Source organism: Mchenga conophoros, linkage group LG22 (assembly GCF_057382185.1).
Source record: "Mchenga conophoros isolate Kocher_MC1m ecotype Shallow Benthic linkage group LG22, M_conophoros_male_GT1.1, whole genome shotgun sequence".
Taxonomy (NCBI): Eukaryota; Metazoa; Chordata; class Actinopteri; order Cichliformes; family Cichlidae; genus Mchenga; species Mchenga conophoros.
Window position 1 is genome coordinate 26,260,395 of NC_140546.1, and position 20,210 is coordinate 26,280,604.

At 41.7% G+C, this 20,210-nt stretch overlaps 1 protein-coding gene across 2 annotated transcripts in view; it reads left to right on the forward strand.

The window, feature by feature from the left end:
* Nucleotides 1-20,210, forward strand: part of dlgap3 (discs, large (Drosophila) homolog-associated protein 3) — a 148,724-nt gene that overhangs the window by 107,697 nt on the left and 20,817 nt on the right. For both annotated transcript variants that reach the window (XM_085261587.1, XM_085261588.1), the window contains one exon: nucleotides 18,777-19,933. In XM_085261587.1, coding sequence (XP_085117713.1) covers nucleotides 18,851-19,933 — 1,083 coding nt within the window. In that variant the 5' untranslated portion in view covers nucleotides 18,777-18,850. The remainder of the gene's footprint in view (nucleotides 1-18,776; nucleotides 19,934-20,210) is intronic.

Sequence of the window (20,210 nt, forward strand, 5' to 3'; positions counted from 1 at the left end):
CCCTCACTACGCGTTTAGGTGCACCAGGTCTGTCCAGCGTCCTCCCTCGCCACCTGACCCAACTCACCACCAGGTGGTGATCAGTTGACAGCTCAGCCCCTCTCTTGCTAGTAAAGGGTAGGACCTCCTTTTGCCTTCAGAACTGCTTTAGTTCTTTTTGGCAGAGATTCAATAAGGTGCTGGAAATGTTCCTCCGAGATTTTGGTCCACATTGACATGATAGTGTCAAAGAAATGCTACAGATTTGAGGAATACATATCTATAATATGTATCTCAAATTCCACCACATCCCAAAAGTTGGACTGTGCAGGCCAGTTGAGTACAGCAAACTCAGTGACATATTTGTGAAACCAGTTTGAAATGATCTGAGCTTCGTGATGTGAAGCACTATCCTGCTAAAAGCAACCAGCAGAAGATCGGTACACTCTGATCATATAAGTGGACAGACATGCTTGGCAAAAATACTCAGGTAGGCGTTTAAGTGATGTTCATTTGGTACTAAGGAGACCTAGGTGTGCAAAGAAAATATCCACCACACTATTACAACACCATCAGCAGCCTGAACCATCGATAAAGGATACGTGGATCCATGCTTTCATGTTGGTTATGGCAAATTCTGACTCCACCATCTGCCCACCACAACACTTTCATGGGACCACAAAACTTTTTTCCAATCTTCTGTTGTCCAATTTTGTTGAACCCGTGTGAATAAAGCTTCAGTTTCGTGTTCTTAGCTCACAGGAGCTCTTCTGCTTCTGTATCCCATCTGCCTCAAGGAACCTGCTGCTTACCGGATATTTTCTCCTTTTTAGACCATTCTCTGTAAACCCGAGAGATCGACCCAGTTTATGAAATACTCACGGCAGACCGTCTGCTACCAGTAACTTTTACATGTTCAAGCTTGAAGTAAGTCTTTCCCTCCCCCATTCTGATGCTCAGTTTGAACTTAACCAGGTTGTCTTGACCAATCCTGACCAATCATAAAAAAACTGATAAACTATTATCCCCTTTCTTTTCTGGACTATTTAACGGGTCTTCTCATTGGTTTATTGCCCATGTCTAATCATTAAAGTGCTGAAAGAAGGGTTAGAAATGTTTGTATTACTGAGCATGCATGAAGACCAAAGAGCTCATTTAAAATTGGTCTTAATCCTGAGGAAAAGTTCTTTTTTTTTGGTTTGGTTTTGATTTTTTGTTTTTTTCCTTTTTCTTATTCTCTCTTTAGTCTAACTAGAAAGGCAAAGTAAGATATTCAGTCCTGTCTCCCAGTTGAAGCACCAGTGGTGTACACGTAGGTGTACATTTTTTAATTGTCAGTTTTCTTTGGTAAAACCTACTAATGTACTCACTACGGCATGATTGGAACTGCTCACATTGTATTTATATCCCACTTCTGAGTCATATCTGGGATGAGGATCATACAATGTTTATAATATGGCCCACAACCTCATATTTGTATGCCAAATGTCAATGCAGTTAAAAGCTAAATACCCCACATCCTTAAGCTAACAGCTTTGCTCTCGTCTCACATCAGGCATTTATTGTGTCAAGATATGAACTCAAAGCAGAGAAGTACAGCCTACCGCAGCACTTGTTTGGGTATTTTCTTTCAGTATTAGGATAAATGGCTAGATGTAAAACATAAGTGGGGCTTTTCAGTCATAAAAACCACTATAGTGTACACCCTGCAGAGCTCCACGTTCAGTCTTCCCTTTGTGTCATAACCATGTGTGTGTGTGTGTGTGTGTGCGTGTGCGTGTGCGTGTGCGTGTGCGTGTGTGTGTGTGTTGGGTACAACTAAAGCCATTAGTAGAAGGAAACAGACATGTACACACTATCTCTGCCTCAAAACACAATACTTTCACTGCCTGCTATTTCTCACCTATTGCACAGCTGCGTCCCTATCGGCAGGAGTGACAGAACAATTCTCAACACAACACGGTTTTTATCTTTCTGTGTGTATCTGTACGTTGTGTGCTGTGTGCATGCGCGTGTGTGTTTTTTCCCAAATGTGTACGTGCACGTGTAAAAATCCATCTGACTACTGACACACGCAGCATGTGGCACAGCGGACACAGCCTGCCTTTTGACTAAATGATGTATACACATCCGATTTAGTGACCTCTAAACTATTTCTTTTGCACCTTAATGACATTAAGTGTTAATAAGCGTCCTCCGTATTTTCAATATTGGAACTCTTCAGACCGTGCACTACACTTTGAGCACTGATATTATTTGGCTGTAATAAGGTAAGGGAGACTGGTGTGAAGGGAATGTGTGATGAGGATAATAAAGAATAAGAAAAAATGGAAGAGGGGAAGTAAAGGAGTGAAACAAATGAAAGGGAAGGAAAGCAGTGGAGTCAGCTCTGCCTCTGTATTAGCTTTACCCTCAAAGCTGCTGGATGAATGGATGGAATTTATTGAGCCCTCAAAAGAAAATTACTATGTTACAGCAGCAGCAGCATAAAGAATAGAAATAGCATAATGCGCAAAATAAAAAATCTATTAATAGTAATAGTACCATATACAGAAAAAGTGATAAATAAATAAAATAATAAAAATTAAGTTGAAGAAAAATAGAAAGATAAGACTGAGATTTTTTTAGCATACAGTATTTTAAATGCCATTAATAAATAATATTTACACTATAAATAAATCAAGAAACAGCAAGAAAATGTGATACAGAAATGTGTTATGTCCTGATAGGTGTGTTCATCTGTTACAAAAAGGAGGATTGTCGCAGAGTTTTACAGAGAATGATATGAACGATTTCCTGAAGGGTTCTATATGGTAGCAGGGTTGGATAAGTCAGAGGGAGAATGAGCTCTGCTGTGCCTGCAGTGTGGAACAGAGCGGGTACGATGGATGGTCCATGATGGAGAGTAGTTATCTCAGTGACTCAAACACCTCCACTCCCCCCAACCGACAGCAGCAAAGTAAATGGGATTTGCTACTACAGACTGGCAGAAGATGTCCAGTATCTTGCTAAAATGATTAACGGATCTGAGTCTCCTCAGAAAGTAGATTCTGCTCATATCCTTCTTGTACACAGCATCATTGTTGGTCCTCCAGTGTAGTCTGTCATTCAGGAGAGCACCCAAGTACCTGTGGCTGTCCAGTGTTTCAGTCTCTGGACTTAGTAGGTTTAAAATCAACCGCTCTCTCTTTGGTTTTGCTGACATTCAGGACTATGTGTATCTGCTCCACAAAGCTCTTCACCAGCACCAAAGCACTGCAGTGTCATCAGAGAACTTCTGCAGATAGCATGATTTACTGTTTTACTTAAAAATATGAGGTGCGTGAGTAAACAGGATCATCCCCTGTGGTGCCCCAAATTGAGGCCTCTCTGGCACATAGTCAGTAATCCAGGAGACAGAGGAAGTGGTGATGCACTGAGCAGCTTCTCAGTCTGCAGAAGTGGTTGGATGGCATTAAAGGCACTGGAGAAAGAAAACATGCTTCTCACAATGCCACCTTTACTGTTCAGGTGAGAGTGAGCACATTGCACAATCCACCCCAGCATGAGTTAGGTAAGCAAACTGAATAGGGTCGAGAACATATTTCATCTGCTAGCTAAACAACTAGTCTTTCTAGCACCTACATGATATGTGATATCTGAAGTTGTTAAGGCCAGAAGGGTCTTTTTTTCGATACTTCCACTCTCCTCGTCCTGCACTTTCCTGCAGCAGACTAAGGCTGAAGAGATGCTGGGTAGCACAGAACTTCAAGACCCTTGGACTTATGCAGTCAGAGCCAGGAGCTTTGCTTTGGTGTAGTCTCTCCACCTGTCTCCTCAACTGACTAGCTGTCACAGTCATATGTACAGCCAGAGGAATCTGAGAACAGATAGGGTTGGGGGTTGGGGGCACAGGGGATGACTGGTGGAAGGTGGCATGGTCAGGTGGCTGAGGAGGTGGTAAGATTAGAACTGCGTGGAAAGGAGTGTTCAGTACTGAATCCACTGAAGAATGGCTTTAGCAGCAGGGCAACCCTGTCCAGGTTTCCCTGCTACTAATGGTCTCTTGAGTTCAGCTGGAGTTTGGTCTCCAGCTCCCACCAATTTTTACACTTAGACGGTCTTCTTTTCATTCATCTGGGTAATCCATGGCTTGTTATCAGGAAAATAGTTCACAGTCCTGGTTGGGATGGTGACATGTTTGCAAAACTGTATATAGTTTATATATTCTGTGATGTAGTCTATATAGTATGTTGATGTTGTCCTCAGTCTACAATGTTGAAGCAGGCCTTGCAGTTTTCCTGACGCTACAGCTGGAAGTGTTTGAACCACAGGGACAGGGATAGGTATTAACAGGACCAGGTTGTGGTCTTTTCTACCTAGTAGGATCAGAGCAGTGGTTTTGTATCTATCTCTGGTGTTTGGACAGAAGGTCCAGAGATTTACTGGCTCATGTTTTACAGTATACATCCTGCCTAAAAGTTGGCAGAGTGGAGTCCAGATTAACACGATTGCAATCACCAGGGATGGTGATTAAAGGCTCTGTGTGTGTTTATGCAGTAGGTCAGCAATAGTTGTGTATATGATGTCCCATGATGTAAACAAATCAAGATGGTGAAGTAGAATTACCATCATAACTAAAGCCTAAATTATGGTCCCACAAATCTGTCTGCAACAGCAAAGTTGCAAAGAACAGGACAAGTGCAAAAAATTAACCAGAACAGAGCAGGAAAAGTGCAGAGAGTAGCTGCAGTGGACACTCATCGTTATTTTTAACCTCGCAGTTTCTCTATTGTATGTTACAACTTTGCTCTTCTCTGTGGCTGACTGATAGATCAACAACAGCACCAGCAAGAATAGTCCACAGATCAGTTGTATCACATGTTTGTGATACTGCCTCTGTCTGACAACAAACACTCTGTAGGTAGACAGGCCGTCCATGACTGTCCACAGACTGCCTTCGCACTGCACTGGCTCAAGCATAAAACATGAATAATATTAATGTACAGTATACTCACAGCTAAAAGTCTGGAGAGCAGACGTTCCTTCACTGCAACTAATGTGGCAGTCCTAGATCAAAGCACCAGCCTAAGCTGGCACACACATGCAGACATGCATGCATTATGCAAATACATGTAGACATTTTGCATGTATACTTCATTTGCATTTCAAACGTGCTGAAATTTGTACTTCAAATCAGTAAACACACACATATTTGATTCCTGATCACAGATTTACACTTGGAAAATGAAGTAAGACTCATCAGCATTACTCTTCAAAGCATACTCTGCTCCACTGTTTCATGGTATACTGACAATTGTGTGACATTTATGCAAATTTATTCTACATGTAGTAGTCTAGTTCACCAAGTAACCTAGCAACACTAGAGTCAGCTGGTTAGAAGGCTGTTTGAATGTATGGATGTATGTGTGTGTTTGTATGTGTTCATCGCTCTTCTTGACCATCTTGGACATTGCTGCACTGAACATGCATGTGCAGAACATGGAGGATTTTAAAGTGTCTGGGAATCAAAACTACATTACTGTTAAAGTTGTAAATTGCCACCAGAGTGACTATGTGATGATTATTTGTGAGTTACTTCCTCTGATTTTGTCTTTACTCCTGTATGTCTTGCTGTGATTTTTTGCATCTCGGTGCTCAACTGTAGGAATGGGTACCGGTTCTGACATAAATGGTAGTAACCAGACTGAAAAGCAGCGCACATTTTGGTGCTTTATTTCGGTGCTTTTTTTCCTGAGACGTCATACACTTTGGATTCTAGCCAATCATTTTACCTTTCCGAGGATAGTAGGCGGGCCCAGGTATGTACGTTCTTTTAGAGCAGAGCTACAGAATAAAAAGTCTGGCTGTACTTCACAGCAAAATATGCAAACTCAGCAGCCTGCAACAAGTGCTTTAAGGTGATACTGTGATACGGTCAAAGGATGTAACACCTCGAATCTGATGAAACACATGGCGGCGCATAGCGTTTTTTTAAAAGCCGAGAAATGCGCCATATTTGATAGCTTGCTGTGAGACCTCACACCGTGCACATCTACTGCGGGAATGGTGCCTGTTATCGGACCCAGAGTTAGCAACATCTCCCAAGAACCCGAAGAGGAGAGTCCTGGCCCCTAGCCCTGCCAGTGTAGCAGAAATGATGACGGATGATGATGGCAGCAGGCGTTCTTCTCTGGGCGAGTAGCTTAGTGTTGTTCGTGCTAACCACGTTATTACATTAATGCACGTAAGGTGAACTAGCAAACACCGTCGTAGTTACATGTGGCTGTCTTCTTGTTTGATGGCAGATACTCCCTTCACCCTGGCCAAAAAGGCTAAAAGGACCAAAGAAAAAATGGAAAACAGTTAAACATGAGAGGTTTTTGGACAAACTTGGTGTTTTTTCCATTGATTAAGCACTGCTTCCAGCCAAGAGTGATACCATATATGCCCCATAGCTGCAGAAAAGGCTAACATTGTTATCTTTTTACAAAAAAACAGCTAAACATGAGAGGTTTTTGGACAAAGTGTGTGTTCTCCATTCTTTAAGCACCGGTTCGAGCACCGTTTAAGCACTGGCACCGTTTCAAAAGTACCGGTACTGGTATCAGATAAAACCTAAACGATACCCATCCCTACTCACCTGTCAGTCAAATAAGCCCAGAACATCATAAGCAGTTGGATTTTTATTTGTATTTTTTCATATAATAACTTACATTTCTTTTTTTCTATCTCAGAAAATGTAGAACAAAGTGAGTGCAAGTTGCATGTAAAAGAATTTCTGGAGCATTTTGATCAGATCACGTAATCATCCAGAGCAGATGTTATTTTTGTCATTAGTCAGGGAAATGTAGATATTCAAAATTTGCATAAGAAGGACTTCTATGTGTCAGAAAACTGTGTTTATGTCTGTGCGTGTGAGATAAGGAGAGTGAGAAATGAAAGATTTAATTTGTGTCAAAAAGCTGGGAAGAACAAATTGTTCCTCCCAGTTTATAATGGCAGTTCAGAATTAAAGTTCATTCTTTACCTTGTTTCATAAGATGCTACAAAAGAGAGACATGGCACTCCACAAATCCCAAATTTAGGGGGGAAAAAAACCCCAAAATGAGTCAAACTTAAAATCTATTTTGGAGAAAAATCAGCAAACTTTTAAGAGGTTTTTTTTATCAGATTTGACTGTTAGAATTTTATGATTGTTCATTGTATCCCAATAAGCAATTAAGTTTAAGTTAGTTCTGGTATTATTATAAAAAGTGCCCAAATATGTATTCTGAGGCCGTTCACAAGGACTTGTGAAGATAGCTTCTTGAAGGACTTTTTGCTACGAAAAAAGTTAAATAACACACTCAAGATAAAAAAAAAACAAAAAAACAAACCGAAGATGTCTTTAAAAGGTTTAAAAAACAATTCAAAGGCTTTTGTTCTTTATGACACTGTGAAAACATAATAGCTGCCATTGGTGTGTGACTTAATTCATTTCTAAGCCTCGGTCTGTGCATCTACCTTTGATTTTTTGTCAAGAGAGTTTGTAAAACAACACAAGCAGCTCAAGGTACTCATGGGGGAAAAGAAAGAGAAGCAATCCATAGAGAGAGTGGCAGAAACAAAAAGTGAGGTGGAGGTAAAAAGAAAGAAAGATATTTGTAAAGTGACGAGGTAACAGCTGAGAAAAGGAGGTTAAAGACGCAGAGGAGAAATAAGGAGGAAACAAAAAAAGGAAAGGGGGGGAATGTAATAAGTAGGTGGGGGTGAAATATGAAATCCAATGTGGGAGCCCCTCATGTGGTCTCGTACCACACCCATCTTTCAACTTAAAAAAAATATTGATTTCAGGTACTCCCTTTTTATACCTTAAGGAAGGAGGGAGGGACACCTAAGCCTTGATTATACTCTGTTGTGGACAGATGGAGACACAATGGCCGACTAGACATTCCTGTTATCTTCTTTGAAGACCACCTGAAGTCCGTCGCCTGGGGCTCATGCTCAGTTCTTGCACTATGATGTAAAGTCACAAAAATCTGGCAAGCACATGGATGTCCACACATTCTCTGTCTGATGACAAAATTTATGTCACTCTGACCCAGGCAGGCTGGCGGACATGGAAAGTATAATCATGGCCTTAGCCTCTAGCTACATCGCGTGCATGTCGGTATCGAAGGACTCACCATCAGAGGGTTAACCCCTGATGTCTGACGGCGGATTTTTGAACGAGCCTGTTACATTGTTCTTTCATCACCTGTGATCCCTGTTTATCCCCATCTAATACACCCATTCATGTCCTCACATGTTATCTGAGGCAGAGAGGGAAAATGAAGGCCAATTACAAGTGAGCAGCACTCTGCTAAGTGGTGTTGGTATTTTCCTTCTCATTAAGTCACAGTCAGAAGCTCTCTCAGGCTGTTTTCAGTGGCATAAACATACAGCTCAATGCTAAATGTGTGTGTGTGGGGGGGGGGGGTTATCGCGCTCACTGAATCAGACTAATAGATGTTAGATGAGATGGTCAGAGGAGAGGAGTGCATTTTGACATTATCAATTTGATGTTTTTATATTTAAGGTTGAAAGGGTGGCGAGAAGAAAATGAAGAATAAGTTAGCTGGTGTTCAAATTCTCCAAAAGTCTTGACAGTCACAGAAAATTCAGGAAGTCCAACTGCATTAGGTTTTTAAAATAATTTGTACGTAAACAGGCAACCGATTGTCTTAAAGATGCATTAAATCATGAAGGATGTCCTCTCACACATACAGTTTTCATGAAGATTAAAGTGTTCATTAAAGAAAAAAATTACCATCAGTTAAATAAAAAACTAACTGTGTATTTATGAGAAGCACAGATGGAATTAGTGTGAAGTTATTTGTGTGCCCCTCAGTCTTTCAGCATACCAGGAGCTCTGACACTATGGGCCACTTTGGGTTACAGACTTCTGTCAACAGTCAACACTGGTCGGATGCAAGTGCTTATCAAAAGCATTGTATTGAGTTCTACATATTCTTCTTGCCTGCTCTAGATTCCATTGGTATTAATGTTAAAGTTTAAAAACATTTCTAAGCGTAGAAGATGCATTACAGCTAATAGTGGGATTTTCGTTACAGTGGATTTCAAGAGGCTGTTAAAGTAAGTGGGAAGTTCATTGCCTTATAATGGACAATTAAGGGCTAAGTGGGGCTAATTAGCATTGCATTGCAATCAAAAATAGCACAGATAGGAATGGAAGTTTTCCAGGTGATGCACTAACAATGTGCAAATGTAAGTACACAGACAGGCAGTTAAATTTACAAAAGACCGGCACGATCTGACCAAGAGCAAATTAGAGTGTCTAACTATGTAGATGGAATGAGGATATGAGTAACACAGTAATAGAGAAATAATACAGTATAAGTGTCTGTTTCATGCATGTGTCTCTCTCAGGAAATCTTCAGATCGTGAAGAGGAAGGGGAAGCAGAATCGATATGTTCTCATGGGGGTCTGCGATATAAGTCAATATAAATGATCTGTCAGATACTGAGACACTGAATTCCAAGATCTCAGCTGGAGAGCAGGATACATGCAAGAAAAGGGCTGCTAAACTACATAAAAACTCCAGAGTATAAACTTAAAATCTGTGTTTAACTGCTGAACTGTCAGTTGAGGAAAAGAACAGTGTTCACCGTCAGATCTGCACTGCTCTGCATACTCAAGTGCACAGTCTAAATTTTGTCTGCATTCTTTGTGATGCAGTGGGTGTTTAATATTAATAAGAAAAATCCAAACTCAACCTGCTTGCTAGCATGTTATGATGCAGTGTTTCCCATTTTTCTTAGGTTAAGAACCAATTTGAACATGATATGAATCTCCTGTTCCTCCAAATCCAAAAGGTGGTTTTTAAGATTAAGATCTGGTGATTGTTGAGGTCACCAGATCTGGGGACCTCAAGCCACAGCACTCCTCTGGATTGTAAAAGCTTAATCAATCTTAATCACCAGTTCAAGATGATTTCATGTTTTTGATACCAAAAGTTATCCTGCTGGAAGCAGACATCAGAGGATGGATATGTTGTGGTCAGAAAGGGATGAATATGGTCAATAACAATGCTCTGATGGTACTGAGGCACCTAAAGCATGCCAAGAAAATCTCCCCCACACCATCACACCGCCACTCTCAGCCTGTACCATTAATATAAGGCAGGATGGAGCCATGCTTTCATTTTGGTTACATCAAATGCTGCAGCAGAACTTGAGACTCATTAGACCAGGCTACATTTTTCTAAACTTCTATTTTCTAGTTTCGGTGAGCCTACACAAAGCCTGTTTCCTGCTGTTAGCTTACAGAGGTGCCACCTGGTGTGGTCTTCTGCTGCTGTAGCCCATATGCTTCAAGGCTCAATGTCCTGCACATTTACAGATGCTCTCCTGTATAATTTGGTTGTAATGAGTAGTTATGTGAGCCACTATTGCCTTGGATATATTGATAAGGATACTTTCAACCTTCAATGAGAAGACCATTAAATATATAATAACTATTCAGCATGCTGTTCTTATATTTATTTGTAACCTTGCTTAGTCATAGACAGAGTATCTCCTTGTACCAAACTGTTTTGGTGCCTTGAATTGACCAAAGTGGACAGATTCATGCATGCAAAATAGCACAATCCTAATATGGGTCACTGGAGTGTGCAAAGGGCAATGAAAACTACCAATTGTGTCAGAACACTTGATGTTTTCATAGCACCATGTTGCATCCATGGAAAATTCAGATGATTGCATATCTCTTAGAATTGTCTTTGACTTCCAGAGATGTATATCTGTGATAATATATTCTAGACTTCCACCACAGAGACATCCCTCAGGTAGCTTTAAAAGAAAAATCGTGCTAACCCTGCACCTCCTTTAAACTAATGGTGTTGGTTTTGTTGAACATTTTCTGCCAACCTATTCTGAGAGACCGGAGTAGAAGAATAAAAGGAGAACACAGGTTTGTGCAAGGGAATATGGGAAAGACGAGAGATGGGAAAACAGGGCAAGAGGAGGAGGAGACGGAGAGAGCGCAATAGAGGAATTGCCCCCTAGGCACTCTTCAATTTTGCCCTTATGATGGGAGCATATTTCCCCTGTGTTGTGACCATCATCTCTCTGTCTTACGCACACACATCCACTGTCATATTCCCTCTGCCTCTCATTCTAGCATTACCCTTCTGTTTTTCTTGCTACATCTCTTCTCCCTTCTCACTCTTTATTGTCCCTCATAGGCATTTCCAGCACCACTCAATTGTCCGCTGCCTTCACCAACAACTATTTCAGCATCTAGAGTGTGTATGTGGGCACACATTCATGCGAATGTGCAACCTACCTTTCAGCACCGCCATGTTTATATATTAGCTTCTGCCACTTCCCACTGAAAAGTCTACAGCGCCTTGCAAACTTGCAAATACAGCCATTATATACACATTTTTTTTCCTTATTTTTCTTAAAATTTCACACCCTTTTTACCCACCTGTGCTCTCCAGTCTGTATGCACAGAGATAATGAACTGCAGTAGCTCAACTTGGCTCTGTAGTTGTGTTTTTTTATGGGTCCTCTTCTCCAGGTCATCCTTGAAATCTTCAGTCTTTCCCATCATCCCTGATTCCTTCTGGATCATGATGGGTTAGCTACAGCAGTTACTCAGCTGCCAGAGAACAGTGTGTGTGTGTGTGTGTGTGTGTGTGTGTGTGTGTGTGTGTGTGTGTGTGTGTGTGTGTGTGTGTGTGTGTGAGCGAGTGTGTGGTGTGGTTGTGTGCATATCGGAGAAAGACAGTGGAAAAATGAAAATAGATCATTCATGGCTAAAAGCTGAGAAGAGCAAATCAGTCCTTCTGCCAGTTTCCCAGCATGCATGTCTCTGGCTTGAAAAAAAGGAAGTGCATGCCAACACATAGCTGAGCCAATCCTCTATTATTTCCTATTCCCATAGTCATACATTTCACTATTGTCTGTCCCACTTGCCATTATGGGCTTTCAGAGTGCCTGTGGTTAATAGTATCTTTGAAGTACCAGCACATATGGGCAGACACCAAACTAGCAAAAACTTTCCTATTGTTTGACTACAATTCTATAAGCATTCTATGCAAGTTCACCTCGTTTTCTTAAATGGGTCGACGTATCTGCCTCGGACCACGTTCTAGCTTGGTTCATTGTATCTGCATTCAAACAAAGCCAGTATTCAGGCACACAATACCCACTGCCTCACAGCGTTAGCCCATTTTAGTGAAAGCCAAGGTTGTGCCTGCCTTGTCCAAATGATTGTCTGCTATTGTCCCCCATTAAGCTACTGTCTGTAGAAAAACATATGGGGAGAAATATATAAAACTGTTAATTCATGATATATGCAGATGAGACTAAATGACTTTAAAATTTACATGTTTTTGCGTGTTGGGCAAGTTACTTTGAAAAAGTAATTAATTATAGTTACTAGTTACTTCTTCAAAAAGTAACTGAGTTAGTAACTGAGTTACAAGACTCTAAAATTTATTAATTACTTGAAAAGTAACTATTGCATTACTTTAAAAAAAAGTGTTTAACCCTCTGGGGTCCAGGGTATAATTGGCAATTTTTAACTACTTTTGATGTTTCCTCTACATTTCACCTTTAAAAACTATTTACTTTGCCTTGTTTGGTATCATTCTTTTCAGCACAGCCTCACGTGTCTGAATTTACATTCATGTTTTCATTTTGACATACTGTATTAACACAATTGATCTAAATCTTCAATTTTAAAATCATATGCACGTGTTTTGCAAACAAAGTTATTTGCAGCCATTTACCTTTTACCCTTTGTTATAACCATTTCAAACTATTTACATAACAATCAGCTGTTCTGCATTAAATAAGATCCCACACAAATTATTTGTGTCACTCCAAACATTTCTGTCCACTATAAAGGAGAACATCACAGCCTGTGCACTCCTGTTCTCTACCTGGAGACAGCAGTCACCTCATTGCTCTGACACACAACACAAAACTATCCACAACACTACACACTAACTACAAAAGAAAACACATTAACTACACACTCCAAACACGCTAAACGTCACAAATCTCTCACATCTCAAAACTCGCTCTCTCTCTCTCTTTTTCTGCTGTCGCTCTCTCTCTCGCCGCCACTCCTAAAACTCCCCCCTCTTCCTAAACAACCAAATGTCTTGTTGCCAACCTGCAAACAAGTAGCATCCTGCACAATGGTAAAATGGCCCTGTCCCTTTTTTTTTTTTTTAAATGCGTTGATGCTATTAAATTCAAAACTACTTTTTTTTTCCAAGCTTAACTATTTCATTTCTGAATAATATATTGGTTCATGGGATTTGCAGTTCATTGCATTTTGTCTTTATTTACATTTTACACAGCAGCCCAACTTTTTGGGGGATTTGTGATTGTATGTTGCTCTTAAGTGTTTTCCTCTTGTTCTCTCCCCCAGTTCCTCTGTTCCTCTGTACTTTGTGCATCCTGATTTCCTCTTTTTTCTTCTGTTTCCTCATGTGACACAGCCGTATTTTGCCATGATAACTCACATACAGACTCACAGTGGAAACAATTCCAGCCACGCTGTAGATGCTGATGACTGATTAGAAGTGGGCATATATCATGCAGCTATATTTTTTCCTGCCTACAACTGGTTTGCCATCTCAGTCTAAGGAAAGTCTTTTCTTTGAAACAAAATCTGTCTCCCCACTAATCTTGATGAAAATCTCTTATGATGTTTTTGAGCTACCTTGCCTTCAGACAAGCAATAAAAAATCATAGTTAAAAGAAAAAAAACATTTATCAATTAGACTTTTCCAGGTGTTAAATTTTACATTTCACTGATTTGAAACACCCTTTGACCTACTAGCTACGGACACAGTGGAGAGCGGGCAGACTCAGCTGTTAGCAAAGTGGGTCAGAGCAGCTGGCATGAGCGCATGAATATTTAAAATGAAACAGCTCCAGACTAAAGCCTCTGTAACAATCACTTCGATGCCAAGCAGTGTTAAACAATAGCAGCGTGTTGTACGGCTCCAACTGAGCAGTTACTGAATATTTCTGCCTACGCTGAAAGGAGGGGGAAGGTTACCAAACAGTAATAGAATTACTGAAGGAAAACACAAACTAGAAACCATCGCACCAGCTGCCCTGCCATCCGGTTCTACGATCCAATCCATCAGAGACTTAAAAAAAAAGAAAAGAAAACAGCTATAGGTCAAATTTAAAGTTACAAGTGTGAGACAAAAAGTTGGGAAAGGGTGCAATGGTCCCAGTGCCTGTCCCTATTTTCAAGTTCAACCTTTGTTTTCATCTGAAGTAGTCCCCTAAAAAGTTTTGGCGATCCTGCCCCAGTGACAAAAACAGTCCACAAACAGACAGAACAGCCGTCAAAAAAACCTTTATTTGCAGCCCTGGGTTGAGTCACTACCGTATTGACTTTGTTATTGTTTGCATTTCTGTGGTGTTGCTTTCACTCCATCAGGAGTGAACCTGAGCTGATCATGTTCACTTTTACTTTTACTCAAAGACAGAAGATTTCATGTCAGACTGGAAACTATTCACTTGCTGTCAGGGATATAAAAACAAGAAACGTGGCAACTCTGACAGAATAGTAGCTATGGCATTGGCATTGTGGGCAATGTAGATGCAATTAGAGCCTTTTACAGTTTGTTTCAGCTAGGCGTTTTCCCTCTGCTAATCAATATACTGTGTTTACAAGGCATGCTTCTGTGAAGCAGATCAATCACAGCTGTTTAGCTCTGCGTGCTCGCAACATGTAGTTACATTTCAGGTAAAGTACACTCCAGGCTACACTGTAAGTTACAGCTATACTGTGGCTTAAACGTTGTGTCATCAAAACATACACGCATGCAAAAAAAGAAAATAAAAGCTATCATGATGTCTCAGCTGGTAAAGACAAACGGGGGGAAAAGGGGAAAGTGCATAGAATCACTTTAAATAGTGTTGAAAACACTTTGTAGAAATAATGGAGAACAAGGCTGCGATAGAACTAAAGAAGCACCTTGAAACTCTTTTGTATTTGTTGTGTAACATTTGTGTAAATAATGCTATAATACCTCAGTTATCTCAGAAGACATGCACAGAAGAGAACACTGATGGATGGCAGAGGCCATGAGATGAAGAATGGAAACAAACTTTGTAATTAACTCAACACATAGTGCTGGCATGCAGAGGGCCAGACATACTGACAAGTTTAAAAAATGAAGAAGAAAAAACAAGGAGCTGGGGAGGAGGAGACATGACTGGAGGATGGATGGAAGTAGGTCAGAAAGAGAGACTGAGAAGAGAGAGAGAAGAAGTGAAAGGGAAATGAAGAGAAAGTGACAGCCAAAGTTCAGATGTGTCTTTCATACCTTACTATCTTAGCGGTCTGTGTGTGCATATGTTTCCTTTTGGTGTGTGTGTGTGTGTGTGCACAGCCACATGTTCAGTGTGTGTGTGTGTCATTGTGATTGACAGCTCCCAGCCAGCAGCTTGCTCCAAAGCCAAAGACTTCATAATAAACAGAACAGGGTTTAATTTACTCCTTCAGGCAGAGTGGTGGTGCTCACTTTGCAGTCTGCTAGTACAACACACTGCATAAAATATCTTTCTCAATAAGTTATTTGATATTGAATTCAGATTCAACGTTGAATCGCTGTTAAAACATGAAATATCAACATTCATTTTTATATGTAAAACAGAATACACAAGAGATCCTTGATGTTATCTGACCTGTATACTTATGACAGAAGAAATTGATGTTTGTGTTCAAGCTCCAACAGCACTACCAATGCGTTTGCGTCTAAATGCTATGTTAGCCTCCATTTTATCACAGAGTGATGACATAGTAGATAATGATGGTGCTACCGTCATTCTCAAGGTTTTCACGATGGGATCGTTGATTGGTCTTTAGGCCTGTGTGACAGCTTAGCAATCGATTTCACAGCAGCTCTCAGCAATCACTCACAGTCGGTTAGGGAGACCAATGGTTGCTAACGAGTCTCCAAGCCTGTTTTACTGGGGCCTTACTAATACCCAATGCTAGCTGCTATATTATCCGAACATTGCGTCAATTGTTAATGTTCATTTAAACTTTTTGGTTTTCGGACCAGACCAAGAAGCTTAAGGTTAGTCTGCTTTCTGCATTTCAAACAAAAGGAGTATTGGCCAGTAGAGGCACCCAATTGTGTCCAGGTTTCAATCATCTAGCTGTTGACTTGAGGTGAGGTTGAAGAATTTGAAGAAGGAAGTCCTCTTTCTTCATTGTTCTTTCGTGCAATGTACAGGTACCACTGGCAGCTAAACAGCCCCAGCCCATGATCCTACTGCCGCCATGCTTGACTGTTGGTACAGTGTTCTTAGGTCTGAAAGCCTCCAAACATGCAAACAATCAGGGTAAACAGCTCCTGGGTTGTTCTTGAACATCCTAACCAATTTCCTCTCATTTGAGGGTGACAGTTTAGGTCTTCTTCCAGTCCTTGGCAGACTGGAGATATATCTGAATAACTTGTACCTACATAGAATTGCTTGTAATGATAATCCTGGAATCTGCAGTTGTTTTGAAATCACTCCAAGAGACCTTACAAGCTTATGTGAGTCTATCATTCTCCTTCTTAAATGTTCACTGAGATCCTTAGACCGTCCCATTGTTCAACCAAGATAGATACTATCTTGACTGTATGGTCGTATTAGTAGTTCTCCTTCTCGATTAATCTTTTTAACTGTGGTTATATAATGTTGAATAATCCAAACTATATCGGTTTGGACTGAAATGTTTGTGTTAATAATGGGATCCAAAACACCACTTTTTTTTATTACTAGTTTAGCTGAAAGACTAGAAATTAACATAACCAGAGTGCATTTTGTCAGCTCCATTACCTTGAGGTTAAATCTTGTGCTTCAGCATTACTACTGTGTTGTTATAGGGCAGTCCCATCTTCTAATTCATGTTTATGGAGACACAAGATCTACCCACTATCAAAATTTTCAAGTATTTTTAAGGGGTCACCATTTGCCACCTGATTTTTAAAAATCATCAAAACACACCTGCTGGAAGCAACACAAACACACAACCATGGAATGAGGGATAGAACGACAAAAGGAAGATGATAATAATTCATAATGTCACAGCTACTGACTTTACTGTCATTATTAGCTTCTGGGCTTTTGTTGTTTTCACTGCAACATGCAGAGTATTGCACAGTAATGGCAGCATTGTTACATTTCCCCGTAGGAATTGTGCACTGCTTATACCTTGTCAAAAAGGAAAATGCTTACAGGTTTTATTTTTTGGCAGTGAAATGATCATAAAGCCACAGAGTTAATGAGAGGTGGCTCGGTCCGCCCAGGTGGCACAACTGTCTAAAATCTGTCCATGGTTGGACGCTGACTTGGAGAGGCCCGTCGTCACGGCCACACCAATGACACGGCTAGATGTGGGTGAGCTTTCTGGGTGGCAGCTCTCATTCAGCCAATCAAGGCAAACAGGCCACGCTCTATTTAATGATTATCCCAGCATCTGTCCCCTATCTCTCAACTCAGCGTGAAAGCCAGCAAACACAAGTGCAAATACACTCGCAGGAGCTCAGTGAATCCCATCCAGCCGAGCAGCCCGATATTGGCTCGCATCGAGTAATTCAATCTCAACTTAATCAAATTTAGAAATGATGGCAAATGCTCGTGTGCATTATGAACAGGCTGTGTGCCCGTGATTCATTATATAGTTAGTGGAGAAGTGGTTAATAGAGGATGTGATTACACCAGCAGCAATTAATGCCAGTCCAATGAAATACATGATTACCACATTTGGAATGTAATCTCAGTTGTTATCCATGTCATGAGGAGAAAGGAAACCCAGAGATAGCCCTCATCCTGTTTACATTCTGTTTACTTTTACTTAGGTTTTACTGCTGCTTGACAAGGTACACTCGTTTCAGGTCCTGCATTAGCTTTGTGGAGAGGATCCCATCATCCACTACACTTTCATCCTCTCGAGGCAACAGTAGGGTTGGTTTTCACCTAGTCCCATTGATATCACGTTGCTGTTCATTTGGTAATCATCTGCCGAAATCCCTCTGCAGTATGCTTGGATGCTTGCAGCCACTCTCTAGCTCCTTTGCATTCGGATGCAGGTGATCAATATACAACCTGCTTTCCTCGGCTTTAAATCACAGGAATGCTCAAAGACTCCCTGCAGGCCTGGATGGAGAAAACGACAGATAACACGGAGCGCTGGGCAGATGAATAAAACGATAAATGTCAAAGAGGAGCAAAAGCTGTTAGCTAGAGGGAGAAGAACAACTGAAGATACACACTGAGAGAGAAAGAAAGGCTAATATTCTTGATTTATCAGCCCTGCAGTCTTAGAGATGAATAAAAAGAGGAAAGCTGTCTCCGGCCGCTTATTGCAGCCGCGGGATGAATGTTCGCGTTTGCTCTGTTTTGTCTTTGGTTAGGTAAAAAATGAAGTGTAACATCAATAAAAATGTTAATCAGAAAAAAAACAATGCATTGTTTTCACTTTCAATTCACGCATTAAAAAGAAGAAAAGAAGAAAGAAAATAATCCTGACATCAATCATCAAAATCTACTTCCTACCACAAATGTCCCATCGCTGCACCTCCCATATGTGAGCCTCTAATCTTACCTTATACCTGTACTCAAAGTTTTATAAAAAAAACACCCCTTTGAGGTCTTAGTCCTTTCTGACAGGTATGAGAGGCCTAATTAGACAAAAAAAATGACTCTCATCCAAACAGTCTACAACATTGCAATTGTTGTTCCTTTGCTACACTTAAATAAAATGTCTTCACATTATTTCTTGTTTTTCTCACCAGGTGAGTGAGGTGCAGCCCTGTCACGCCCACAGCGCCCCCTTTCGGCCCGGACGGCACACCATGCCCCGGCGCCTATGAAAGGGTACCATGTCAGCCGGAGCATGTCTCAGCATTCCTCGGGTGGTGGTGGAGGAGGTCCCTGCCACTGCACGCCTGATGACTGTGACGGTCCAGGCAGAGACTACTACCACGGTCACAGCGATGGCCACTTTTACCCTGGGGGAGGTCCCGTTGAGGCCCTGGCGCTGGAGAGGCACCACTCCCGCTCACACTCCCATAGTCACTCTGGAGGAGGCACCTTTCCCCGCTCCCACCCCAACCAGCACCCACCTCTCCAGTCATTTGACTCTTGTGAAGAGTGCCTATCCTCAGGCCACGGGGGGAAGATGCACCGCATGCCCTCAAACATGATGGACCAGTTTGAGAAGCAGGTGCCCTTCCATCATGATGGCTTCCACACACTGCAATACCAGCGCACTGCCAGTGGGGGTGCTGAGCAACGCAGTGAGAGCCCTTCGCGCATACGCCACTTGGTCAATTCGGTGCAGCGCCTCTTTGCCAAGTCCCATTCCCTGGAGGCGCCATCCAAACGGGAGTACAACGGTACGAGGGGAGGAGGGGACTACAGGAGCGAGAGAGGTGGGGGCCACAGGAGTGGAGGGGAGGAGGGCCACTACTCAGGCCACCAGTCTCGCTCCACCAGGAGGAACAAGTCTCGAGAACGTAGCAAGAGTGGAGACTCGCGGCATGAGTCAGGCAGACGCCACCGCAGCCGGACAGCGGGCTGGTGGAGCTCCGATGACAACCTCGACAGTGACAGCAGCTACTTGGTAGGTGGGGGTAGACCGGGGTATCCCAGAGGACATGAGAGCCTGGATGCTGCCATTCAGGAGCTCACCATGAAGAAGCCCAAGGAACGAGGCGGCGGACCGGGGTCTGGGGAGTGCATGGCCTGCACAACAATGGCTCTGGTGGGGAGTGAGGGAGGAGGAGGACAGCACGGGCATCACGGTCACTCCCTGAAGAGGAGCACCTGGTCAGCCATGACAGTGAGTCAGGCTAGAGAGGTGTATCCTTCTACCAGAGGAGGAGCCTATGACAAAGCCCTGGTGCCCATTGAGAGCAAGCTCAAGGAGAGGACCTTCCACTATCTCCAGGTGTGTCTGTCCCTACATATCAGCAAATGTGTAATCAAATATATATGTGGTTTGGTGTTAAGCAAAAAAAAACAAAACTTATTTTTCAGGAATGAAAAGATTGTCTTGAACTTTTGTTTTTCTGTTTCCACTGTCTCAGACCCTTGAAGATTAGGCTAATTAGTCCGCTGCCATAACGACAACTATCATTGTGTACGGGACTTTATAAAAACGTGTCGACCATCTCACATCTTCTGCCTCTGCTCTCAGTCTGTGTTGCATCTCCATGTGTATATTT